This window comes from Microtus ochrogaster, chromosome 18, assembly GCF_000317375.1.
Source record: "Microtus ochrogaster isolate Prairie Vole_2 chromosome 18, MicOch1.0, whole genome shotgun sequence".
Classification (NCBI taxonomy): Eukaryota; Metazoa; Chordata; class Mammalia; order Rodentia; family Cricetidae; genus Microtus; species Microtus ochrogaster.
Window position 1 is genome coordinate 61097883 of NC_022020.1, and position 27723 is coordinate 61125605.

General features: G+C 46.9%; 1 protein-coding gene and 1 pseudogene across 5 annotated transcripts in view; one reads left to right on the forward strand and one right to left on the reverse strand.

Moving 5' to 3' along the window:
* Nucleotides 1-1167: 1167 nt before the first annotated feature.
* LOC101979586 lies at nt 1168-5694 on the reverse strand (annotated as a pseudogene).
* Nucleotides 5695-15801: 10107 nt separating this feature from the next.
* The window catches only part of St8sia5 (ST8 alpha-N-acetyl-neuraminide alpha-2,8-sialyltransferase 5), a 69204-nt gene continuing 57282 nt past the window's right edge, over nt 15802-27723 (forward strand). For all 5 annotated transcript variants that reach the window (XR_003377725.1, XM_013349590.2, XM_005356287.2 and 2 more), the window contains exon 1: nt 15802-16534. Coding sequence is in view for 4 of the 5 variants with exons in the window: in XM_013349590.2 (XP_013205044.1) it covers nt 16404-16534 (131 nt within the window). In the remaining variant the exon portion in view is untranslated. The remainder of the gene's footprint in view (nt 16535-27723) is intronic.

Below are 27723 nucleotides of genomic sequence, written 5' to 3' on the forward strand. Positions count from 1 at the left end.
AGTTTCAGGACCACTATGGCTACATTAGGAAACGCTGTCTCAAAAACAAACAAACAAAACTGTAAGGGTTGAGTTATTCTTTGGTATTTGAATCTTTTGTTGGGATTGGAGTCAGCAGTTAAGAGTACTCAAATTCAAGTTCCAAGGTAGCTGATGCCATTTCTGATCTCTGTGGCACCAGGCATGTTGTGGTTCAGTCATACATTCAAGCACACATACACACACCTAAAAATAAATATTTGAAAGCATCTAAATCTGGTGTTTTGAGGCGGGGTGTCACTCTTCAGGTGTAGTCCTGCTTGAGCCTCTGAATGCTGCTATGTCAGGTGTGGTGTGGACCACCACCCAGCTTATACTGTACTTAGAGTAGGATAGCAACTCCATCCGAGGTGGTTAAATCTAAGAAAGGAGCACTTCTGCCGTGAAAATATGTATACATACACTTAGAGCATTTTGTTAACAATTGTTCCTCATTGGAAACAAGGCACAAATAAGTAAGCAGTGGCGCATAGGCATCCTAGGAAAGGAAAGGAACTGGTGTTTATGTGCACAGTAACAGGTGTCAACCTCAGAGGCTTTACGTGAAAGAAGCTAACCTCAAAAAGCTCCTAGTAAATAATGCCATTCAGGAAAACCAGCCGTGGCCCAGAGGCTAAGGGAGTAAAGGGTATGCCAAAGGCCATGTGTAATTTGGGGTGCAATAGAATGTGTTCCTTAATTTAATCTGTGTGCATGTGTTTGTGTGGCTGCACATGTACATGTGGACACCTTGGAAAGCTGGGGCGCAACCTCAGGTTCTATCCATCCTGGGTTTTTTTCTTTATTTATTTGACAAAACAGAACAACCAAAACCACGTAAAAAACATTATTGTAAGTATAACACACCTAATTTGGTATGTTATACCAAATCAGTTTAACATTTCTGCTCATTTTGCAGAACACAACATGTATAGTTTGCTTATAGGAAATGATCTATTCCTTCTATAGCTGATTTTGCTCACAGTGGACTACCACCTGCCTCTACTTCCCTGAATGTGTCTCTATCTTGGAGTTAAGGTCAGTGTATGGTGGGGACCAACCTCCTCTCCAGATCATTCATGTTGAAGCTCACGTGGTCCTTGGGCTGATGTGGTGGCAGAGACACACTACTCTCATTTAACAGCTGGGCTAAATGTCATTGCTGCAGCAGTAGGCTGTGACCACATTGAGCTCATTGCTTGAGGCCCTCAGGGCCTCTGTGGCATTCTAGAAAATCCCATCTCCATGCACTGAACAGCCTGCTCCTCAGAAACTCTCTGGAGAGGAGATGCCCGATGTTCAGATTGAGGCCATATTGATAGTTTATACCAAGATGAAAAGCTGATTTCAATGATCATTCTTCCCTGCTGCTGTCACCTCAGTTGTGCAAACTGAGAGCTTCAGCTCCTGGTTATGCTCTTGCCAGTGGGTTCTGAAGATGACAAGATGGCCCCAAGGTCTTGAGAGAAGAACTGGACTATCCTACTGTGGATGCAGAGCACCTGGTAAGCCTGGAACATTTTGTGGTTTTACCACTGCCAGAAATTAGTCCGCTTACAGCTACAATCCAGATGAAGGAACCAGAGATGAGAAGTTGTAGTCCCAGTATGTAAATCAATGCCTTGATTGCTATTGACAACTTGCCCAGAATTTGTGCCACTTGGGACTCATGGGATGGAGCAATAAAAGGGTACAAACAGCAAACACAAGGGCCAACAATCCAGAAGGCAAATTATTGGCCACAATGACTCCCAAATGAATACTGCATGGCTTCCACAAGGATACAGGCAAACAAGACTGATTAAGAACCAGGAGCCCAGGCAGAAGGATGCAAATTTCCAACTTCCATGTCTTCTTTCAAATATTTTGAAGTTAAAAATCAGAAAACTACTGCATAAAATGTAAATCGAAGAATATCTTATGCATACCACCCTCCAAATCTGGAAGTCATTCTTGATGTCATGGAGGTCATCCCTGAAGAAATTCCGACAATGAAGATGCAAGGGAGCAGAAGGGATGGCACTGGGGTTCAGTGAAAGCCTTCAACAGAGGAGCCAATGCTGATGAACATGGTCAGGCCAGACCTGGAGCCCACTTGATTGGTCAGGAGGAAGGGAGGTAGAGAGCCCCCAATAGCCTCCCCCCAGGTGAATTCCCATCCCCTAAGTGAAACACAATAAAAACTCAGAGAAATTGGGGTTGTTCATCCTGAAGATCTGAAAAGCAAAGCAGCCAGCCACTGGCTCTTTCCTTGACCTCAGTTTGAAATGGCGATCTTATTGGCTAACTCTTACATCTTAATTTAACCCATTTCTATTAATCTGTGTATCGCCACAAGGCTGTGGCTTACCAGGTAAAGTTCTGGCATCTACCTCCAGTGGGGCTACATGACTTCATTCTTTGACTCCACCTTCTTTCTCCTAGCATTCTGTTTAGTTTTCCCCACCTACCTGTGTTCTCCCTGCTATAGTCTCAAGCCAGTTTCTCTATTCATTAATGGTAATCACAGCATACAGTGGGGAATCCCATATCACTCAACCTTTTTGTTTTGTTTTGTTGGGTTTTATTTTTTTGCGGGGGGGGGGGTTCTTTTGAGACAGGGTTTCTCTTTGTAACAGTTCTGGCTATCCTGGAACTTGCTTTGTAGACCAGGCTGGCCTCGAACTCACAGAGATTCGCCTGCCTGTCCCTCCTGAGTGTTGGGATTAAGGGCTTGCGCCACCATCGCCCAATTATAACTCAACTTTTCTAAAGACTGGGAGTCCATATTGAGTTACACAAATGACTAAATGAGTCAGTAACTGGAAGGCAAGAGACAGTTCTTTTATGCAGACTTCAAGATAGTTTATGTAGTTATAAAACCCTGAAAGGCATGGAACGTACAGATTTTTAAAGAATATTGTGTGTAGAGACTTTTCCTTCTCAATATAGTATGAAAAGGGCAGGAAGAAAGTAGTCTATAGAGGAAAGTGTTATCCAGGTGGTCAAGATCAAAATTAACAGTAATTAGTAATGTTGACATTACATGCCCTTGATGTGATAAAAGCAGTACCTTATCCCCCTAAACTTCCTGCAAAACCATGACAAAAAGCATCAGTGAAGTCTTCATTGAAAGGCGTTCTACAAAATGCCTGCCCAGTGCTTCTCCAGGCTTTTGAAGCCATTCAACAAGGAAAGTCAAGAGACTCTTGAGGAGACATGATGATTAGTTTATCTTACATGAGTTACCAGAACTTGAGGTCAATGTTGATCAAATCCTGGCCATGACAGCAGTGTGTTAGCATTGGCTCATTCGTTTTGACAGATACAAGATAAGAACGCAAGCTGTTTGTGATAGGAAAACTGAGTGTGGAATATGTTGGAACCCCTACAAAGTGTTCAAAAAAATTAGGCCAGGGATGTAGTTCAGTTGATAGAGTGCTTGCCTAACATGCACGAAGTCCTGGGTTTGTCCCTAGCACTGTTGGGGGAGCACAAATCAACTGTGGTTTTGAAAACCTGTGATCTCAGCATGTAGGAGATTGAAGCAGGAGAATCAGAAAGCCAAGGTCGCCTTCACCTACATATCAGGTTTGAAGCCAGCATGAGATACAGAAAACCCAGTCTACAGATGAAAGAATAAATAAATAAGCCACTAATTGAGAAAAACTGAATTAGATATGAATAAATAGAGAAATAGAAGATAGATAGGTAGATGTTCATAGTTTTAAAGATTTAATATGGACAAGATTTGACATTGATAGATGGCATTCCTAGAATTTTATCAGACTATAAATTGATAATGTAACTCCAAAATAATCTTAAAGACTAAAGTTGGAGAATATATACCTCCAAATTTCAAGGCATGCTAGAAAGCTATGTTGAGAAACTATGTTATTGCATATCTGTAGTTGAATAGACAAATGGAATAAAACATCAATCAGAAAAAAACCCATATAGGTAGCAAACTTGCTTTTTTAAATAAAAGTGCCAATTTAGTGTGGGAAGGATGTTTTTTTAGTAAATAATGTTGGGATAAGTTGGAAATTCTTAAGGGACAGATGTGAGATCCAACTCCTGCCTCACACCATTCATGAACATAACTTGAGCTGCATCTTGTATCTACAAAAGGTAAGCCGTAAGCTCAACAAAGAAAATTTTAGCACATGTGTTTGCAATTTTGTAGGCAATTTCTTAGAACTCAAAAGTCCCAAGGAACAACAACAACAAAAATAGACTTGACTTTATCAAAATGAAATTTTTCAGATAATAAACATTTAAAATGAAACTATGAACCACATTCTGGGGAAAAATTACATGCATCACATGTATTTGACAAAAGTGGTCCAAATGATCAATTAGCTATCAGCAGTTTATTACCTGTCTGTCTCTATACCCATCTTTTTATCATCTGCCATCTATCCACGACTACAAATTGGTAATAAAAGTTAAATAGTGGCATCGAGAGATGGACAAACTTCTTAAACAGAATCTTCACAAAGGAAAACGCAAGAAAGACAGGTGAGCATCGCAGACTCTTCAGCCACTCAATCAAGTACAGTGTGTTAGCGTTAAAGAGATAAAGAGATAAAGAGAGTTAATAGGTAGAAGTGTGTGTGTGTGTGTGTGTGTACATGTAAGTGCAGCAAATGGGGAATCCAGAAGAGACCCTGGGGTCCCTTGCTGTAGTAGTAAGAGCGGCGGGGCTGGGTCCCCAGCACCCCGGCTGCCCCCGGCCACCTGCTAGCTTATGCCCCAAAATAACAACACACAAATTGTATTCATTTAAACACTGCTTGGCCCTTTAGCTCTAGTCCTTACTGGCTACTTCTGATATCCCGATCAACCCATCTCTAATAATCTGTGAGCATCGGTCTTACAGGGAAGATTCTAGCCTATGTCCATCCTGGGTCGGAGCTTCATCGCGTGTGTCTCAGAGAGCAGAGCTCTTGCGTCCACCTTGGAGATGGGAGCATGGTGTCTCTCTGAGGCGTCTGCCCCCGAGAGGAGAGCTGTCGAGTCTGAGCTCACTTCCTCTTCCTCCCAGCGTTCTGTTCTGTTTACTCCTCCCAGCTATGTTTTAACCTATCAGGGCAAGCAGCTTCTTTATTTAATTAACCAATGACCTTCCTCCATCACCTTGCAGTGGAGTTAAAAGTGGTTATGAGGTGCTAGAATGAGTGCTGGGGACAGATCTCAAGTTCTCTACGAGATGAGTACCCACTCTTACCTGCTGAACCGTTTCTCCAGTTCCACAATGAAGGATTTAAATAGGACATGAGATTAGCATTGAGATCTTGGAGGCAGGATGGAGAACAAACTTCAGGGCAGGTATTGGCCCTGGAGGCTTGAAGAAATGCAGAGTTCTTAGATGAGGCCAAATATCAGGTCGATACACAGCTACCTAAGTCAAGGGCAAGCCAAACTAAATTGCTGTGGGAGGTGAAGGAAGGTGATTTCGAACAGTGATGAACATGGAAGTGGCTTAGCCATGAGCCCAGCACTGGAAAGGCCCTCAAATACTCTATTTTATAGATGAAGTGACCTGAGGCTCAGAGAGGGAAACAACTTTCCCATGTTACACAGCGCACTGACAACTTGCCCAACAGAATCTAGGTTCTGTCTTTGGTTAGGGGCTTTCTCCATGCATTTTCTCTTGCTCTCATAGCTCAGCTTGTTCTCATGTTTGTCCGACATCACCTGGGTGGGGTACCCAGGTCTCCTCACTCTGTTACCTCTGACTTCTCGAGAGTGGGCAGGACATGGCAGGAGCCAAGCTAGATGTTTCATCTGGGCTCAACCCTAGTCCTGGAGCAGTTTCCCTCTCTGCAGGGCAGCAAGACTGACCCTGAGAAGAGTTATTTTAATCAAGCACCGTGGAGGGAGGGAGAGGCTGTAAGAGGGAGAGGGTAGCTGCTGTAAGATGTGTGTGCTCACTGAGATGGAGCAAAAGACATGAAAAGGCACATCTGCGATTTCGCTCCTTTTTATAGCAACCCGCAAGTCTGACTTTTCACACACAGCTCTTAGTGCTTTCCTGACCCAAGGCCTCGCTGGGGGCCAGGGTGGACAGCCTCGGGTATGGTGGTACCAGAGACTGTGTAGAAGGCTTGGGTGGACTTTGAATACCTACTTTTCCACCCGCCCACCCCCACCTCCTCCCCAGTGCTTACTAATCACCTTCCTACCTTAGTCAGGGACCTGCAGATCTAGGCAATAGTCAGGAACGCAAGAGGATAGTAAGAATATAGATGCTGTCTCCTCAGCTCAGGAAGTGCCGACATTCCCCCACAGAGTAATTCTCTGTATTAGAGGTGGACTGTGCTGTTGGCACTCCTGCAACCATAGGGACTAAATATGGTGACTGCCTGTCACCAAAGGGAGACCCCAAACTTTCCGCAAGGGAACATATTATTCGTTCAGACCCCATCTGAGGAAAGGAGGGGACGGCTACGGTGACAGGATGCCTTCTTGGCTGGGGCCTTGAGTTAGAACCTGGTTTTCATGAGAATGTGTGAAGCTATAGTGTGAGTGTCTTAGTTCTCAGGTCTGTTTTGCTGATTGCATGCTGGTTCTGTGTTAGTATGGAAGCAGCCTGCTTCTGCCTCCCCAGAACATCGGGGCGGGAAATTGACGGGATACCTGGGTAGATAGCTGTGTAGCACGCCAAGAGTGCCGAGGACTTGGGGTCGTCTGTCTAGCTGGGAGCAGCGCAGGAGCTCCTGGGGAAGTCATCCTGGATGCAGACCGGCCACGTCAATTCAGTGCTCAGGGCAGCGACTGCTTTTTTTTTTATTTTATTTTATTTTTATTTTTTCGAGACAGGGTTTCTCCGTAGCTTTTTTGGTTCCTGTCGTGGAACTAGCTCTGTAGACCAGGCTGGCCTCCAACTCACAGAGATCCGCCTGCCTCTGCCTCCCAAGTGCTGGGATTAAAGGCGTGCGCCACCACCGCCCGGCTCTGCTTTTCTTTAAAGTGAGCTAAATCAGGCTGTGGCCATGTGCCCGAACTCTGGGGTGAGCTGAAAGGAAGCTATTGGATGAGAGGCTCCTGAACAGGAGGGAAGGCTGGCAGGGGGAGCTCATCTTTGTGCTCTCTCTTCCTCTTTCCTCCACTGTGTGGCTGTTAGAGTCCTAGAGCAGAGGTGGTGTTGGAGTCTTGGTGTGTCAGATCCAGTCCAGCTCTTTGTTCACCGGATTCTCGTGCCCATTCCATGCACATAGGGAGGGAAACCTGGACTCAGTGGTGAACGCTTCACAGCTCATAGACAAGACCTGGAGCTGTGATGGGACAAGGATGCTGTGGCAGCTGAAGAGGCTGCTAGGTGGACAAGCAGACTCAGAGGTGCCTCCCTCCCCCTTGTCAGACTCCCATAAAGACAGCAAGAACCAATCAGGTGTTCGCGGTACATTCATTTCTCAGGCCGCTGCCCAGAGTTAGTAAATGATTGGTTTGTATTTCTAACACAAGAAGGTACCTGCTCTCCATCTGAACAACTATCTGAACATCCTGGGAAGGGGTAAGGAACTTTCCTCCGAGCCCTCAGCACACAGCAGTATGTGCATGCTCCAGAGTCGCTGTCCAGTATATTTATTGTGTGACAGCATGGCCTTCCCTGGTTTTGTTGATGTGACCAGCATGGGGCTGACTGGTTTTCTGCTCTCCCCTCCACCTCCCACAAATACTGCTCGCAGTCATAGACCAGACTGGCCCTCGCCCTGACTGCTGATGCTGTCATTGGCTCTGACTGCCCTACGGTCTCTTGGCTCTGAGAGTCCCACATATTCTTCGCATGGCCACTCATCTGCCTCTGCAGCTATTATTAGGCACCACTGCGACTCAAGCCAAAGGATTTGGTTTTTATTAGCAAGTGTCATAAGGCTGGCATTTATGTGTCCGTTTAGGAAACATCCTGGCAAGGCTGAGATAAATATTAGTGAAGATAATCTCTTAAAAGGACCAACACTCTGACCCAAAGTTGCATTCAGATGTCCATGGGACTGGGGGTAAGTTTGAATCCCCTCCTGGATCTCATCACCTTTGGGTCACACTGGTCAGCCTTGGATCTGAGAAACAGTTTCCAGTCTGCCCTGACTGGACTGGTCATCTCTCCTGACAATCACAGAGGCAACCTGTGAACCAGACACAGTGACTCTCCACACAGGGCTGTAGAGGCCCACAAAGAGCCCGATTGTGAAGCTTTAGTGGCTGCATGCTGAGCACCAGCCCCACCCCTCTGTCCTGTGGAAAGTGGACAGCACACTGGGTCCCCAGGACAGTGTTCAGAGACTCTTAGGGAGATGGTATGTCTTACCAGAGCCACAACACTAGCGAGTGGTAGAGGTGATAGGCTCCAAAGTACATGTTCCTTCCACTGTGCTAGTCTCGAACTGGCCCAGGATCCTGTGAGGTGCACCACAGAGGAGACAGGGCTGGGAAGAGTAGTGAAGATGACAGGGTTCGGGATGGCACCTGAGCCTGAGGGAACATGAGGGGCTCTAGGGACTGATGGTTTCTTTCCTTCATTGTTTTTTCTCACATTGCCATCTTTGTGTTGTGATTATTCAGAGAGCTGTGTACTATGGTGGATGTGCTCTTTGGAGCATATGTCCTACTTTTTACAAAGCTTACAAAGAAAAGAACTTTTGCAGCATCCAATCACTGGATCCTAAAGTATTTTAAAGTTTACACGCAACTACAGAGCTCTTATTTGCACCTATGCAAATGATATCCCGTAAGAATCTGAAGGCATTCAGGTAAAATCCCCGAGTTCCTCAGATCCAGTGTTAACTGTCATTCAGCTGGCTGGCTTCTGACCTGGCTGAGGACATGGGTGGGGAGACTCACAGCAGCCAAGTTGGGGTGGTAGAGAAGCAGCTGTGGTGGAGGCTGGAGAGGACGTGGAAGAGTTGACGTTCTGGGAGCTTGAATGTGAAGCTGGCAGGGAAGGCACTGATTAGTGTCACACATTTGCACTGTGAAATGACTTCCCCATCTAAGGTCGCAGTAAAGACTGGCTCACCAGGAAAGAGTCCCCCTACACAGCACTCTCACGGTTTCACATTCGATCCTGACAAACACTTTATCCATGTGCTACAGTTTTTAGTGCTGCCCCAGCTCTGGGACACCGCCATCACTTTCTTCAACCTTGTCACAGCCTTCACAGTCAGATGTCAGGGCATTCAGTCACAACAAAGAACCTGACTCCACCCTTGGAAGGAGGTTGACCCATCTCGTTACTTCATGTGAACTTGATGGTCACAACCATGCAAGCAAGGGTCTCCCAGTCTCTCTCTTAGCACCCTCTCAGCCTGCTTCCCCAGTAGAGAATCCCAAGTGTACCCCACAGCTGATGTGCTCATTAGTATCTCTGTGGTTCCTGCTCTGCTGACACTGATTTTAAGGACCCAAGAATCTGTTGTCTCCAGGCAGAAAGGTGGAATCGTACAAACGACCTATTGAATGGTTGCTCTGTGAACCATAGCGACCAGAGACAAGTATGTATGAGACTGTAGGCCACAGTCAGGGTCATTTGTGCACATAAATGTCACACTGTGAGTTCCAGGTTCAATTCAAGGCTAAATAAATCTAATGTATTGGCGGTGGATAATAGGTTCTTGTAAGTTATTAAGCCTTTGTGGAGACAGTGTCTAAACACAAGGGAAGGCCTTCTGTGTTATTCAGGTCAGTGGGCTGGGACTGTGTGCAGAAGTCCTGCATATTCCAGCGTGGAGTGGAGTCAGCAACACAGCTCGTGGCTCAGCCGTGCTTCCACATTATGACGACTTAGTGGAACACTGGCCACAGAAACTGTTTCATGAAGCCTGTGACAATTACCATCTGGTCTTTCAGAAATCTTGTTAGATGCTGGTGTTCTTCATTGTACACTTGGCCTGTGAGAATGATAATTAGGCTAAACTCCTATCATAGCAAAGCCAGACTGTCAAACTGATGACTGCATGTGTTGTGGACAATGATCCCCTTCCAGGGTCTCAGGCAGAGCATCAGCCTTAAGTATTGGCTAGTTGGAGGAAGAAAATTTCCTACAACATCTTATCCCCAACAATTCTGTTAGAAATGAAGTAGATGTTCCTGAGGAAACCCAGCCCAGAAGACCGAATTGAAAATGTGTGAGGATGTGATGAGGATGTCAGTTCCTGTGTCTTCCTTTCCAGTGCTGAGAGCACAACTGGGGAGAGACACGGTATCGATGACACCACAGGGTCAGTCTCCATCAAAGGTTTAGAGGACAGTTCTCAAAGCCTCTCTCAAGAGGAGAGGTGGGAGAAGCAGGGCAGAGCATGGACTTATACCAGGAACCTGGAGGACAGAGGGCCCCAGAAGGCAGGGACAGTGCACACCAGACACAAGCTCTAGCAACTGCATGATTTTGTAGCGGGCATCCCTAGACATGCTTAACCCACTTCTGTGACTCTCAAGTGAACTGAGTGATGAGCCACTTAATATGGTGACAGCTTTTACAAAGCAGTGATCATATTTTACACTCTTTTTCTGCTTCCATGGGAGCAGGCAAAGAAGGAAGTCTTACCCTGGCCCGGGCTGCCCGCTGATAGGGTGAGGGAATGGACACCAGGGAGTGGGATCTGATGCCTGCAGCCAGTAGAAGTCTTATGCCTCGGCAGCACTGCTCTCTCAATGCTGCCCCCTCAGTTTGCAGATGGATTCGCTATGATACAGTTTTGACATAGTCCATGGATGGAGTCCCAACTTGCAAGGCTCTGCCTCTGGGCCACACACCACCTTCATCTCTAAGTTCCATGGAGCCAGCAAGCCACAGCTACCACTGGAACCTTTACTCATGCTACAGCTTCTACCGGGAACACCTAGTCGCATTGTTTTCATCAGATTGACTATCCGTTCCCATGCCATTGCAGCCCCCAAATACTTCTAGACACCTTCCTGTGGTCCATCCTACCAGCCACCCTCCTGATCACTCCCAGTTACTCAGCATGTAAAGATTGTCTGATTTCCTCACTAGACTTTAATCTCTGTTTAATACAAACTAATACCTGTATGTAGGGGTCATGCCAGCCATGTCCACAGAATACATGGAGCTTTAGAACTTAGGGTGATGGCTAAATGACTCATATAGAGTAGCTATATAGGGAGATTGGGAGGCCTTCATTGGTGCTTTATAAGTGAATGATCCTAGTGGGCCACCTGTCCCTTTGTAGGTACTGAAGGAGCACTAAACTTGATAAGAACCCAAACTATTTATTCTCTTAGCCCTGTTCACCAGTGCTCTTTCTCTAAAGAGTAGAACTGGATTCCATGTTTCTTTCCCAGAACCCAGCATTTAGGATGAATGAAGGAGATGTGGGATTCAGTTAAGCTGCCATGTCATCTAAGTGGGATCCAGATGACCTTATCCCACTGTGAGTTTTGCCTGGCTAGCTATGAGAGCATGGCAAACTTGAGGCGGGCCAGAACCTTTCTGCTTTCTGATGCAGTGATTGACTGCTGGAAGGTGAGGAGCTTCTGGGGTTGGAGATGCCATGGCAGGAAGGTTTAGGATTACCAGTGACTTACACATAACCCATAAGTCACAATGGAAATGCATGAGGAGTAGACATTATAGCTCCAGCACACAATTCGAAGTGATTAAAAATCAAGCTGGCTGATGTGAAGCGCAGCACCTGCATTGAACTCTGTTGGTGGTTGGCTGAGCCATAGATTATGGGGCTATCACCAGAGCAATTGGCTCACATGGTAACAGACGCTTTCATCACAAATACTGTCCCCAAGCCGAGAGCAGCCCCTTGCAGGCCTGACTTGTTAGCACAAATGTCAAGAGGCATAAGAACGGCACACCCTTGTCACACACTCCTTGAACACGTGCGTGGAATGCCACTTACATAATCGCAGATTGTGGTTGGGCTGCACAAAATAAAAGCCCAGAGAAACTGCTCAGTTCCTTCCTCTTTTTAAGCTGCTCTATTTCATATTGGAGACAATGTTCGCAGCATGAGTAATACCCATCAGTTATCAGTAATTTAGCAGATTGTGCCAGTGTTGACATTTGTTCTTGGCTTAATTGTGCGTGAGTGTGTATTTTAAACAATGATGCAGCTGTCCCCATCCCTGGCCATTACAATATAAAAATGGTGTTCACTGAATCTGGCACTGCGATCACTCGGTCACGTGTCTACTCTTTTGTTTGTAAGTCCTTCTGAATGTTTGCTGCAATTCTACAATCAGAGCATAAATTTGGCCTAAGGTAGAGTCTGGCTCCACATTGCCAGTGGCATCAAAGATTTCAAACTCCTTCGTTTCATGACCTTAGTTCTCTGATTCCACTAGCCTTGCAAGACATTTGTGGGTGGGTTAAATATAACTCTTAAGTTTGATCTGAAGAAATCAGATATCAAGTGCCATTGGGCTGGATAAGCAGCGTCAGCAGAGATGGACTAGATTACTGCTGGCCATTTGCAGAGTGATGGAGAGCCACCCCATGGGTGTTTCCACAGATCCCCAACTGTCCCCAACACCTGCATCAAGCTTATTCCCTGCAGGTCCATGCAGGTAACAGAGAGTAAGGACCTCTGGGGCTGCCACTGTCCCTCAATAATTTTGGTGCTCTTTTTTCCATTAGGTTAGGAGATTAATGCTCACATCACCTCATTTGGTGGTGGCAAGGCAGATACCTAGTTATAAATAATGTGTCATTTTGGAAAACCATTTGGCAGTAGTCACTAAAGCTGAACATCCATACAGTATCTGACTGAAAATTTCCAAATTCAGATGCCCAATAGATATGCATGCCTCAATCCATCAAGGAGCAGGCTTTGGAAGCTTCATGGCAGCAGCTGCCAAATGTCCTTCAACAGTAGAAATACTAGTGCTGGTCATGTGGCATGGTGGTCTAATGCTTTGGCTAGCATGCACAAGTCCCTGGGTTCAATCTGAGGCCCTAAAAACACAAAGCAAAAGGAAAGATAGGCATGCTACAGTATTATACAGCAGAAAGATTGCACAGACGCTAACTAGAAACTGGTTTTATCCTGTTGTGAAAGAACCACACATTTAGTATTGTGAGGAATACACAGATGAGCTTCAAGTTGTATAGCTGAGGGGCGGGGTCTCATTTTTAATGCGTCTCAAGATCAGGGCAGCTGGAACCCAGGACCCTCTTATAAGCCTCTTCAGGTTAGAAGAATTCAGTGTCTTTTGTGTGGTTGTTGGCTATTGACCAGGAGCCAGTCTCTGCTCTGAGAGGGCATCTGAGTACTTTGCCAAGAGGTCTCCTCTATCTTCAAAGCCATCAGTGAGTGCTCTCTAAAGTCAGTCCCTAGAATAATTCAACTCACCTCCATAGAAGATCCCAGTCTGCTTCAAGGACTCATGTGATCAGGGCCATAGAGAGCCACCCACTGATCTCAACCACCTGACTTCAGCCTGAAGACATACGAAAACCCTCTGCCCAGCAGCCTGTGTTAGCATTCATGCGCATGACTGGTAAAAATGTGCGCACAATAACATGTATGGATTTCACAGCTAACAGTGAGCCGGAAGAAGCCAGACACAAAACAATATTCCATTTACAGAAACTGCCTGAACGGGAAATACATTAAGTTGGCATCAGGAGTCAGAGCTAGCTCTGTGAGTTGGCTTAGTGGTATAAGCTTTGGCTGTGTGAGCCTGATGCCTAGAGTTCGAGCCTCAGAACCCTTGAGCGCACAGTAGCCATAGTGGAGCGTGATGAGATCCTAGGTGGGTGGGAGGACTTCTCCTCTGGTTCCCATTCTGGCCACATCACTGTGCTCAGCTTATGAAAATACAGTGAGCTATACACTGGTGGTCCATGCTGTTTTGGCAAATGTATTATACTTCAATTAAAAGGTTCTTGGGATAATTTGGATTCATTACTGTAAAATGGATTTGTTTTGGTTTATTTTGCAGAGAAGCTTGTATCCAAAGGCAATTCTCAGAATGGGGAGGGAGGATAAGCAGGATGAGAAAGGAAACAAGGTGCCGGGGCTGGAGGGAGGGGCTAACCACTCCAATTTGTATAGCGCCTGCATATGGTTGGATGACAATGATCTGAAAACTAAATTAATTTCTAAGAACTAAAGTAACCCGATTCTCTGCGTGTTTGTCCGTCCTGCCCTATTGATCCCAGTAATGTGCCTGAAGAGATACTGATCTGTCACCTGACATTCTCTAATGCATCACTCCCTGGTTACTAACACAGAGGGACAGCCATGTGCCAAAAATGTTAACTTTTTAATCCTTTCCCTTCCCCATTCTCCTCTCTAACTACCCCAGTTTAGAAGCAGACAGTGGACTCGGGTTTCTAGACTAGAGAGACCCCCTCCAGGGCTGAATAAGAAACTCATGTTGTCAGTGACTGCTCCTGTCTCTGTATGTCTTCCTCGCTAACCTCACACAAGGAAGGCACAAGGTAGATTGACAGTCCCTGCTCTGGGTGACACACACCCTAACCCCGCGTTGAGAATGGGCACAAGTTGGAGGCCAGCCTGGGCTTCAGAGCAAAAGCCTGTGGAGAAAGAAAGAAAGCAGGAGAGAAAAGCACTAAGTCAGTGCTGTTGTTGGGGTACACTGACAGGTCCCCATTCCCAGCATGTACAGGAAACCTCAAACTCAAGAACTTCTTGCTAGACAGACCCGGCTAGGTAACTGCACTTGGACCCACTCAACTGTAGACCATGATAGGAGACAGGAGGTAAAAATTCATGAGCGTACATGAGAGCGATTATAGGTTGATGTGTAAATCATCAACGGATTCAAGGCTAATCAGACAGTGATGAGCCCTCCGGATTTCTAGATTATCCCATTAATTGGCTGAAAAGCCTGAGTACTCACAGATAGGTATAGGGGATAGAAAACTACACATTCTTCAAAGATAATACTTAGTGTTTCAATCCTGTGAAAGAATACAGTTGAAATCATTACTGGCTCCTTAATCATGGAAACTTAACATGCATCCCTTGGTCTTTCTGTTCAAAAAAAGATTGCTAAATGCAAAGGGGTTGGAGTCTGGACATTTCTCCAAAATTCTTTTTCCTGCTGCGATTTGAGTTTTGGTCAAATTTTGAGTGCAAGGCAGGCATGACTCTGGGACCTAGGGAGTGTCTGGAAGGTCCTGGGAAGGGCACCCTAATATATAGAGTGACTTGAGTAGTGGATGCCCCAGGCACGTGACTGACTCCCAAGTCTATGCGGTGTCTGGATGGAAGGATGGACTGCTGTCCCGAGCCTGGAATCTGGTAGGGGTGGGCATTCTTCGGAGGTAAGAATTTCTGGGATACCACCGCCTTCCCGTTGCATCTCTGGGATCATTTCACCAGTTTACACCGAAGCACCGAGTGCTCACTACTGGACCTAGTGACTTCTTAAAGCTTTGGGGAGCCGTAGTACCCGAAGTTGGCCAGCTGCTGACCTATGGTCTATGAATAGTTCCAAGGATAAAACAAAGTCCCAGTGTCTGGGTGACAACAGAGTTATTGACTAAGGGCCGTTAGCTGTAGATGGTGAAAGGGTAGAGGCCAGTAGCCGGGGAGGTGGGGGAGGTAAGGGGTTGGGTTAGACCCCGACTTTCTGCTCAGCAGGAGCCGGGAATCGAGGCCCCAGGGACAACCCTTCGGGCCATTATCATGCAGGGGCCGCGCGCGCGCCGTCCTTGAAGGGCTGCCCGGCTGACCTTGCTCCGTTTTCACGGCGGATTCTCCAGCAGCGCGCGAGGACGCGGGCGCCGCGGTGACTCAGTGCCCTGCGCGCCGCATGCAAATGCTCGTCTCCGACGAGGCTGGCTATGCGGTCTGCGCTTGTCCCCGCGCTCCTCCGAACCCCACGATTCCAACCCGGCTCTTTCCGCCTTTCCCTTCCCCCTCCCCACAGCCCCGCGTCCTCAGGTTGCGTCGCCCACCTCGCCTCCGCAGCACCGAAGGGCAACCTTCGCACTCCCTGACTGCGGGCGCGGGGATCAGACACGCTGTCCTCCGGCCGGCCCCAAGCTCCGGCTGTCCCCGATCCCGAGCCAGCCCGGAGGGGGCGGTGCGCAGCGCAGAGTCTCAGCCCAACCTGGCCGGCCCTGCTCCTCATTGGTCGTCACCTCGGCGGGAGGGCGGCCCGTCTCGGGCACCTGCCGTCGCCCCTCCACGGGCAGATCGGAGGCTGCGGGACACCGGCGCCCAGAGACAGCAGCACGCGAGGACAGGCCTGGGGCTCGGCGGACCGCCTCACGACTGGCCCTGTCCTTTCGCCACCGCGGCCCCGGCTGCGCTCGCGGGAAACTTTGCCCGGCGAAGTCCTCTGCCCTCCTGGACAAGCCTTAACAGTTCACCTAACGCCCCCCGGGGCCCCACACAGCGTGCGTGATTGCCACGCCGCCCCGCACCGTGCATCCGCGGCGCCGGGCCGCCAGGATGCGCTACGCAGACCCCTCAGCCAACCGGGATTTGTTGGGGAACCGAACTTTGCTCTTCATTTTCATCTGCGCCTTCGCCTTGGTGACCTTGCTGCAGCAGATCCTGTACAGCAGGAGCTACATCAAGAGGTAAGAAAGTCTGAGGGATGGAATATACCCAGTCTAGAGGTGGCCAATAGGCAGCGGTGGCTTTCTCCGAGCAGGTGACAGGAGGTTTGCCCTTAACTGGAGCACACCTCCGTGGTGTGCCCTATGGCATCTCCATCTCTGCTGCTAGCTGGAGGACAGCGCCAGCTGTGTGCCTGTAGTGGTGTGTGTGTGTGTGTGTGTGTGTGTCTGTGTCTGTGTCTGTGTGTGTGAACTTTGTTTTATTGTGAACGTGGGCAGCACCTTGGAATGCTAAGCAGCTAAACTGACCATAAATGCATGTGCATGCCCAGAGCTGCGCTGTCCCCCAAAACCTACATTTTCGTGGTCATTTGGCTCTGACTGGAAGGCCAAAGGTTTCTTTTTTTCTTCTTAGTATGGCAGTCATAAATTTTTGTGGGGGACCTTGGAGGTTAAGGGTTTTTTTTCTCCCCAGGAACCCGGGATTAGGTGGGATGGTAGTGGTTGGTCTGTGGCCACACAAAGGGACAGTAAATTTTAGATCTGTGAGACAAGCTGATGGCCTTCGAAGTAGATGATTCTTTCCCATCCTTAGCCCCAAAGGTCAGAGCAGCAGAAGTTGGGCTCTCTTACCCCTTCTCCATCCACAGACAAACTCCTTGAAGAGAAAGGGCAGTCGATGCTCTTCACAGCTTCAGTCTCGGTGTGCGAAAGATGCACGGGCATGCCAGGCTCCTGCGGCTCTGCTGCCCGGTGGAGCCCGAGTTGCTGCCGGCGACCTGCCTGCCTGGAGGTGGGAGCTCTGCCCACGGCTCCAGGGCGAGGGTCTCTAGTGGAAAGAGCCCCTCTCCTCTCTGTTGCAGGCCCCTCCTTCACCACCAGTGCCTATCTCATCTTACTGCCGTCCATGCAAATGGATAGCAATGGAAATGTCTATACACACACACACACACACACACACACACACACACACACACACACTCACTCTCACCATCTCAAAAGTGCCTCAATAATTAAGTGCTGTTTTCTTCCCAGTCCTGGGGTTTGCATTGGCCACATATGCTCCTACTCGGGGCTGCCCAAAGAGTGGGAGGGGGAGGGTCGCTGTAGCGGGAGAGCTAAGCCATCGGCTGTCCTTCCCTGTACCTCTCCAGAACTGAGGGCTATGTGACCCCTTGCCTCGTACATTCTTTTCCAGTCACCCACTGCTCCAGACTTTCCCAGGCAGCCCTCTTCCCTAGTTAACACCAGCTCGTGTGCTCTGTGTGGTACTGGTGTCTTTAAATACACTTTCTAGTCTCCTGACTTGCTGTGTTTGATCGGTTCCACTAAGATGGTTCCCGAACTGTCTGCCCTGCAGCCTTGCTGGATCTTGGTACCTGCTTCTCAGTGGGGGCAGCTCTTGGTTTCCTCCCCCTGCTGGTAACTATCCAGAATTGCTGGGGCTCATGGAGCTTCTGGTGGGACAGGAGAGAGACATTAGCTCAAAGTAGGTGCCAACCACACTACTGCCGATTTTTCTGTCAAACTCTGCCTGAGTCTGGTTGGATGGACTGGTTGTCCAGAGCCCAGCAGGTGTATCAGTTGGTTCCCATTCTCCATCTCTCAGAGACCCTGATCGCTAAACAGCAGGTAAAACCTTGCAGGCCTCACTTCAGGAATCCTGTTTAATGCAACCAAACTGTCGAGACTGGTATATGTTCCATCCTAGAAGGGAACCAAGGAAGGGATGCTATAAAGAAGCTGATGATGTGGTCCCAGTGCTCCGTGGGATTAAAGTCTGTCTCTGGAAGCAAACGGCCACAAGTGAGATAAGAAGTACATGGCTGAGAAGAGCGTCTGATGGGCCAGGAGAGACTGCTTGGGGAGGTGGAGCTCTCATGGGCCCTGAAAGCAGGCTAAGATCTAGATAGGGGAGGGACACGCACAGTTATAAGGACGGAAGCAGCAGCCCAGCCTGGGATACAGGCATGGAGCTGTCCCCTCCCGTGTCTCCATCACCGATCTCACTTGGCTCCATTTCTGGTCTTTCTTCAGGCTCCCCTGGTTCTGTGTCTTGCAACTGACTCAGTTGCTTATGTGTCCTATTTCATCACATATCATAGTTGCTAGGTGTTGGCTCCCATCAGGAAACAGCAAAGACCTGCAGGGGAGCTCCCTGGGAAGGCCCTGAGATACAGATTCCTGGGCCCTTGGGTCGAACTCCTTTCTAGGTTGTCATCTGGAAACCCATCTCTCCAACAGGCTCCTAGGGACTAATAGCAAACTCACTTGTTGCTGTAGATCAGTAGGTCTCTGTCAGGTTAATTTCACCCTTAGACATTAGAATAGCTGTACTGTCCACACTACTATGTGTACTACGGTCCTGTAGTCCGTGCTACTACGTGTACTATGGTACCACATAGTGCAGAGCCTGCACTATGAGAGGGTTCTTTCACAAGCCCGGGAAAGGGCCTGGAGATTGAGACACACACACACACACACAGACATGGAGACATGGGTCATTCTTGATTTCCCCAAGAATGCTCCCTTTATTGTATTCAGGGGCAGCTTATATAGGGATCCTTAACTGATAGCCATGCCCTAGCCAAACGCACCAGAGACCACTCGCCTGACATCAGGAACTCCCGAGGGTCTCATGCTCAGAGCAGCTGCAAACGCAGGAAAACAAGTTGTTTTCTAATTCAGAGTCTGGGGGTCCACAGCCCCCAACAAATAGCCATGTCTTTAGTTGTTACATGGGGACAGGAGATGTTACTGTCATCGAGGAGGAAGCCAGGGGAGATGTCTGAAAACTCCCCAAGGCCCAAGTTGCCTGCCGCAGCCAAGATGGTTCAGCCCCAAATGTCGGTGGTGATGAGGTTGAAAACTGCACTGGGCCAGAAGCTCTGAGCTAGGGACTACAGTTTGCTTTAGGCTGTGTGTGTGTTTAGTAACAAGTCATTAGTAAGTATGGAGAATGAACAGATGATTGAAGACAGTAGATGTGTGTGTGTGTGTGTGTATTTAGTTATAGTCATTGGAAGAGACACAATGAAAAGATGGGTCTCATGATGTAAGGGGCATCTTGCTATGTGTCAGACAGCAGTGATTAATGGTTTCAGTGATGTGCTCCAAAGGATAGATTGAGCGTGGTTCTAGGTCATGGGGAGGAGGGTAGTAACTTGGTAAAAGTGCCTGGAAAGGAAGGTTATTTAGGTGCAGTACAGGAAGACTTGGAGGAGGAGGGACACTCAAAAGTGAGGGCAGGGCTCAGGGATTCAGAAGACGGTGTTAGAGGACAAGGATGGCAAGGTCGTCTAGTGATGTGGAGCCGTCACAGAGTGAAGTGGGTGATGTGGGTCGATGTGTTTAATTTATCCATATATTTATTTTGAACCCTCCGTCTTGCCCTGGGGTGTGCAATGGAAATTTTGACAAGGTCCACCATATGCCACTAAAATTCTAGCTACGTATATCTGTGGGGGACAAAAAGAGCAATGTGATGACCTAGTAAGAGCCATCTCTGTGGAGCAGAAAGCATACACCATGGCTTGGGAGGAAATGACACGGAAGGAGCAAGGTTGTGATGTGCTTGGCTTCCCATGTCTGCTTCAGACTTACTACACGTTAAGTACGTACTATACACTGAGGACATACTACATACTAAGAACATACTTACACTGAGTACTTACTACACACCGAGTATTTACTATATACTAAGTATTTCCTATGCACTGAGTACTTACTCTACACTGAAAACACACTATACACTGAGTACTTGCTGTGCACTGAGTACTGCTGTGCACTGAGTACCACTGGAAGTGCTGAGGATAGTGTGTGCAAGGGCCCAGGTATGGAGAAAGTGAACAAACTCACGGGCTATGAGGAAGACAGAAGGGCTTGCATAAAGACATGGACAAGGGACCCCAAGGGCGAGGAGGGAGCTGCTTCAGGATTATTTGGCTTACAGAGAACATTTGAAGTGGTCTTAAAGAAAGAGGAATGCTCCTTGGGCACAGGCGGAGGTGGGAGGGAGGTTCAGGAGGCCAACATGAGCCAGGGATGAAGGGCAGGGAGACTGAGCAGTCCACACACAGCAGGGCTAGAGCCGCACTGTCCAGGCAGAGAGACAGACACAGAGTGTGGAGAGCAAAGTGAGCGTGTGTGAGAAGGAGTGTGTCAGAGGATGGAGAATCATGGTTTGAGTGTGTGTTTGCTTGGACACGGAAGGCAGTCTGTCTGGAGCAAGCCAGCAACTCTCCGGAGAGGAACTCTGAAATGGCACAAGGGGAGGGGCCAGGCTAGCGATGAGGCTTTTGGAATGAATCTCTTGCCATCAAATCAGCGTGTTCTGAACTTTTATGATTGTGATGCCCAGTAAGAAAACAATATCCTTGGGGATAGCGAATTCTGTGAAGTAAGAGTTGGCTTTACTATGAGAATTGTGCCCTGATATTTTCTACTCAATTCATCAAAACAAAACGCTGTAGGGAGCTGGAGAGATGGCCTCAGCAGCCTCCTGCGGAGGACCTGGGTTTGGTTCCCAGCACCAACGTGGTGGCTCACAACCATCTGTAGTTCCAGTTCCAGAGGATCAGTTGTCCTCTCCTGGCCTCTGTGGGCATTGTACCATGGTGCATTTTCCATACATGCAGGCAAACACATACATGTAAAATGAAAATAATTAAAAAACCCTCTAGAAGAACTTTCCGTGGCTGGGAAAGTAGCTCAATGGTAACTGTGGCACTGGAGAGCACGCATGAGGCCCCAGATTCAATCTCCAATACCCACCTTTCTTTTTTATTAAATATATATATACACACACATACATATATTTATTATTTGGCCTTAAGAAGAAAGTTCTAACACAGACTGCAACATGGATAAACCTTGGCACTCTTACGCTAAATGCAATGAGACAGATGTAGGTGCCGTAGGGCTCCACTTTGATGAGGTATTTGGAGTTGTCAAACACAGAGACAGAAAGAAAGGTGATTGCTGGGTGCTTCGAGGAGGATGAGGTATTAGTCATCATTTAATGGGCAAAAAAAAATTCTGCTGGGGAAGATGAAAAATCAAAATGGGTGAGCTTCCTGCTCCTGGCTGTACACTCACAACTGGGTAAAATGCCAAGTTCAGACCATGCAGTTTCTTTTTTTTTTTCATGCAGTTTCTTTTTACACTTGTTTATTTGTTGCGTGTGTACGTGTGTAGGTGCCTTGGTGTGAGTGAACTTGTTGGGAGTCAATTCTCTCCTTACACTGCGTGGATCCTGGAGAGCAAACTCTGGCTGTGCGGTGTGGCAGCAGGGGGCTTTATATACTGAGCGTCTTGCTGGCCCCAGGTTGTGGATTTTACCATAGTAATTTTTTTAAAAAAAAATTTGTGAATAATCCACTCGATTTGGTCTGATTGGGAGTGCTGTTGGGAGCTCTCACCTTCAGCTGGAAAGATGCTGATCTCTAGGAGTACGGGTGGAGATGAGCAGCAGAGCATTTGCCTGGTGTGTGCGAGGTCCTGGGTTCAGACCTCACCACGATCCCCTCTCTGATCCGTGTGATGGAACTGGATGGAAGAGGAGGGAACAGAGCGACAAGTGACAGTGGGCTGAGCACAAAGGGCTCCTTGAGGAATGAATGCCCGCACTCATGAGTAGAAAGGAGCTGCCTCTGGAATCTGAGAGATGGGGAGAGATGAGGAGCATGGGGGATGGGAGGGTGCCAATTCATTCTTCAAGCCACAGATGTTTCTGTGTGTCTGCCATTATGACTAGACCGTGTGCAGGTTGTTCTGTGGTGGTGTTTCCACTTCTCTAGGCTCCGTGTCTGAGTGGGGTTACTGATTGCACGGAAGCTGGTGTTTACCATGGGCAGAGAGGCAGATGTTTTTCAAAGCGGCCACACCATTCCACACTGCCATGTGGGACCCTTCTGGGCCTTCCTCTGTGACCAGCTCTTCTTATCAGTCTTTTTCAACACAGCAATTCCCATGGTTTTGGAACAGTGTCTCCCTGGGGCTTGACTTTGCTCTTTCCAGATGACGAAAGCAATGGAACAAAGTTTTGTGTGGTCACTGGCTGTGTGTATCTCTTCTTTGGGAAAATATCTATTCAGGAAGCTTGCCTACTTTAAAATTAGAGTATGTGCCTTTTTCTTATTGAATTGTAAGAGTCCTTTATATATTCGAAGTGTAAGTCACTTATCATGTATTGTTGATTTTCCTGGGTGGTTTTGTCACAAGCTAGAGTCATCAGAGGAAGGAGCCTCAGCTGAGGAAATGCCTCCATGAGATCCAGCTGAAGACATCTTTCTCAATTAGTGATCAATGGTGAGGGCCTAGTCCATGGTGGGTGGTGCCATCCCTGGACTGATGATTGTGGGTTCTTGATGAAGGTGGGCTGAACAAGCCATAAGAAGCAAGTCAGTAAGAAGCGCTCCTCCATGGCCTCTGCATCAGCTCCTGCCTCCAGGATCCTGCTCTGTTTGAGTTCCTGTCCTGACTTCCTTCAGTGATGAACAGCAATGCTGAAGTGTGAGCCAAAGAAACCCTTTCCTCCTCAACTTGCTTTATGGTCATGGAGTCTCTGCACAGCAATAGAAACCCCAAGACATTGACAAGGCATTTCTCTCATTCTAGGAATTATATTTTCCGTCTTATTTATTTTAAAATTTTATTAATTCATTTATTGTTCCGTGCGCAGGTGTTTTGTCTGCATGTATGTCTGTGCACCATATTGTGGCTGGTGCCCTCAGAGGCCAGAAGGAGTCAGATCCCCGGAGGCTGGAATTGCAGACGGTTGTGAGCAGCCATGTGGGTGCTGGCAATCAAATGTGGGTCCTCTGGAAGGACATCCAGCGCTCTGAACTGCAGAGCCAGCTCTCCAGACTTATTTTTATGTCATGTGTGTGAGTGTTTTGCCTCATGTGTTCATGGGCACCATGTTCATGTGATGCCCACAAAGGTAGAAGAGGGTCAGTGCCCCCAGATCTGGAGACACAGAGGGTCGTGAGCCGCAGTTTGGGCACTGGGAACAACAGAACCTGGGCTTTAGCAAGAACAGTCAATGTCTTGACTGTTGATCCACCTCCACAACCCCTCCTTTATTTTTCAAATGAAACTTCTGTGGTCCTGTGGGTCAAATAAAGGCCTGGGGCATGTCAGGCAAGTAAGCTCCCACTCAGCTACGCCCCGGCCTCACCTTCTCTCTTACTGCTGTTCTTTGAGGCACAAACGTTTGCAGTTTTGATGGAGTCTGAGCTGTCAGTTTGTTGTTGGCGTGGCTGGTTGCTGCTCATTAACCATCCATTTGTAAACCGTCACTTAGGGCCTGATCGCAAAGATTTACACATATATTTTCTTCGAAGCATTTTTATAGCCTTTGCTCTTACACTGAGGTAATTTTGAGTTAATTCTTGGACATGTTATTGTAAATCCTGATTATAAAAAGAACGAGAAGATGCTCTCACCGCTAGAACCACTTACTTAGGTCTCAGTAGTTTTGGTACAGGTGGACATCGTCTAGCAGTTACAAACGTTTTATGCACTCATAAACTATGTTATAAAGATTTGTTTTTCTTTTGAGTCTTACCCTTATATCAAAGTCTACAGAATGATATGCCATTTGTCTCTACTTTTTTAACGTGGTAAATTGTGTTCATACAACTGGTCACAGTAGTGGACACCTGTGATCCCAGCACTCAGGAAGCTAAGGCAAATGATTTTGGTTTTGAAGCCAGCTCGGGCCATATAAAAAGGTACCGTGTCATAAAAGTGCTCCCCAAAAGACATATTAATAGATGCTCAGCGCAGGATTTTAGGGCTAAGCTTAGCTTTTCCTGTGCTAGGCAATGTGAGATTTTGTTGGCTATTATTTTTAGTTAGGATGATCTTGGCACACATTGCCTTTCCCACACTGTCTCTGCCTTTAAAGAAAATCTTGTGAAACAAATTAGGAATAGTCCTTTTCACACTGTTCTTTCGGGGCTGAAGAGATGGCTCTGCAGTTGTGAGCGCTGGCTGCCTGCCCTTCGAGAGGACCTGGGTTCAATCCCCCGCATCTTCATGATGTTTTACAACTCTCTGTAGCTCTGGTCCCTAGAGACTCCAAAACCCTCTTCTGGCATCTACAGATACCAGGTACACATGTGGTATCCAGATACACATGTAGGCAACACCCCCACACATACACACAAAATAAATAAGTTACAAAAAGTCCAAATCTGTCTAGCAGATACAAGTTTTGGGGAGTGTCCTGTGGCAGATTCAGTAGTGCTAGCCACTGTAACTTTCCACGCCTAACATTTTTCCTTTTGGAAATACTTTATCAACTACTTCCTTTAGTGATTTGGGACTATTCAGGTTTTCTATCCCTTTAACTTGTGCTTAAGAGTTTTCTAGAAATTATAAAAGTTAAGTTTAATGGCATGAAGCTTATGAGTTTCAATTATTCTTTGCTATATCTATATTTTTGTCTCCTTTAAAATAATTTAAAATTTAAACATTTGTTTACTTATTTCCTTATATATTTCCAATATCTATTTAAATACTTTACATATATGAGTGTTTTGAATGTGTGTGTACTCCTTGCATGCCTGATGTCCACGGAGGCCAGAAGAGGTAGCAGATCCCGTGAGGTGGAGTTGTGGATGATTGTGAACCACTGTGTGAGGGCTGAGAACTTAACCTAGGTCCTCTGGAAGAGCAATAAGTGCAATTAACAGATAAGCCATCTCTCCAGATCCTTATTTTTATTTTAAATTATGTGTATGAGTGTGTGTTTGTACATGTGAGTGCAGTGCCCAAGGAGGCTAGCAGAGTGCTTTGGGTCCTGGAGTTAAAGCAACAGGCCTGATGTGGGTGCTAGAAACTGGGTCCTTTGCAAGAGCAGTATACACTCTTAACTGTTGAAACATCTTTTTGTCTGCTTTTTTTTTGTGTGTGTGTGTTTTTTTTCCTTTTTTGGTTTTTTGAGACAGGGTTTCTCTGTAGCTTTGGAGCCTGTCCTGGAACTAGCTCTTGTAGACCAGGCTGATCTCAAACTCACAGAGATCCTAGTGCCTCTGCCTCCCGAGTGCTGGGATTAAAGGCGTGAACCACCGTCACCCGGCTCGTCTGCTTTTTATATGGTTTTGATAATCTTTGTAAATGATGACATCTTTCCCGTGCTGATTTTCTCTTGGACATTCACTGTTTCACTTGTGATTATGCTTTGGTGGTATTCTGTCACGAATTTTCTTAACTTTCTATGTCTTTCTTACTATCTATATAAGCCATGAAGGCAGGAAACCACTCCTTCAACTACACTTCTTCAGCTGGGGAACGATGGCAATACCAACCACTATATGCTCATTTTGTAGATGGGGAAACTGAGGCACAATGAGATTTAAAATGTGTTTAAAGACATATAGCTCCTATCACTGGCATTTTTTATTCTATAAATTTAGAAATGTTTGGCATTTTCCATCTTTTATTTTCCCTCCTCCTTCTTCTATTTTTTCTAGCCTCCTCTTCCTGTTCCCCTTTCCCTTCTCCTTCTCCTTTCTTCTCCTTCTCTTTCCTTTTTTTTGTTTTTTTTGTTTTTTTGTTTTTTGAGACAGGGTCTCCCTACAAAGCCCAGGCTGTCTTGGAACTTACTTACTTTGTGGAGCAGACTGGCCTTGAACTCACGGAGATTCACCTGCCTATGCCTTTTGAGTACTGAGATTGAAGGTATGTGCCACTATGCCCTGCTTCTTTTACCTTCTTTCCAAAAAGCTTGAATAAATTTTATTGAAGCATGATTAATAAAAGCTCAGAGACAGATATCAGGGTTCAACCTGAAGACCAGAAAAGCAAAGCAGCCAGCCACTGGCTTTTATCTCTACCTCAGTCAGAAAATAGTGATCCTGCCTCCAGGAATCTCAGAATGAGACTGTGCCTGAGAGCTGTCTCCTCTTATTTTATATTCTTCTCTAGTGCTGGGGTTAAAGGTGTGCACCCAGTTTTTATGGCAAGATAGTGTGACTACTGGGATCAAAGGTGTGTGTCACCACAGCCTGGTCTGTAAGGCTGGCCAGTATGGCTGTTTTTCTTTTCTGATCTTCAGGCAAGCCTTATTTATTAAAGTACAAATAAAATGCCACTGTATTTTATTATAAAAACCTTGCAAATTAAAAAAAAAGACAAGTGGTGGTTGTGTATGCCTTTAACCCCAGCACTCAGAAGACAGAGATAGGAGGATCTTTATGAGTTTGAGGCCAGCCTGATCTACAGAGTGAGTTCCAGGACAACCAAGGCGACACAGAAAAACCCTGTCTCAGAAAAACCAAAACCGAAAAGAAACAAAAAATAACTCTGCAAATAAATTTTTAAAAAATTACACACAAAAATGAACCAAAGCCTATACAACTTGATGATTTTTTTTTAAAAATTGTGTTGGCTCGAAATGTTTAGAAGTGATATTTATGGTGCTGAGCACCCCTTCAACATTTGCATGTCTTTATTTCATGCCCGATGCAACCAGGGTACAGGCACAGTTTGTGTATCTATTTTCATGATCTTTGGTTTTTACTTAGACAGCACATTTGTATTTGCTGCGATGGCTGAAGACTAAGGATTGATCTCTTTTATCTTGTTCTGTCTGATTCGCAAGTCCTTCTCCCAGTCTCACCCTGGCCTTCTGTGTGGTGTTCTTGGTTTCAGGCAGAAGGTTCTAGGTTGACCCTTCACCTTAGGTAGGCCGTTTTGGACTCTTGTGTGGGTTCCACAAATCCCTGGGATTGGCTGATGTCCCCTGGGTAGCTCTGGCTTCAGACTCACTCAGTGCACACTTCCTTGTCGTCTTCATGCATTTAAGAAGACACTTAGGGACACTGTCATTGTTGTCTTAGCATTTGTATGGAAGGATGCTGCAGACAGGGCTGGGCTCCCTGAAGAACAGGCTCGGAGCCAGACGTTAGCATGAAGGATGTCTCCTACGGAGAGCTCTGGGGCTCAAGACCAAAGAAAAGGAGAAAGGGAGAAACAGAGGCAGCCTCAGTTGATCGCAGAGGCCTTCCAGCTGGAGTGGTCCTTCAGGTTTGCCCTGGTTTGGAGTGAGAGGTAAGTTTTTGTGGCTCTGTATGGATCAGTTGTTGGCTCCGGGCTGCCTCTGGCAGGGGACATAATCTTGGGAAAGGACACAGTTCCAAGGTGGGCTGGGGGTGCTGAGAGCTGCTGACTGGCAGCTCATGGTACCCCTGCAGATAGGG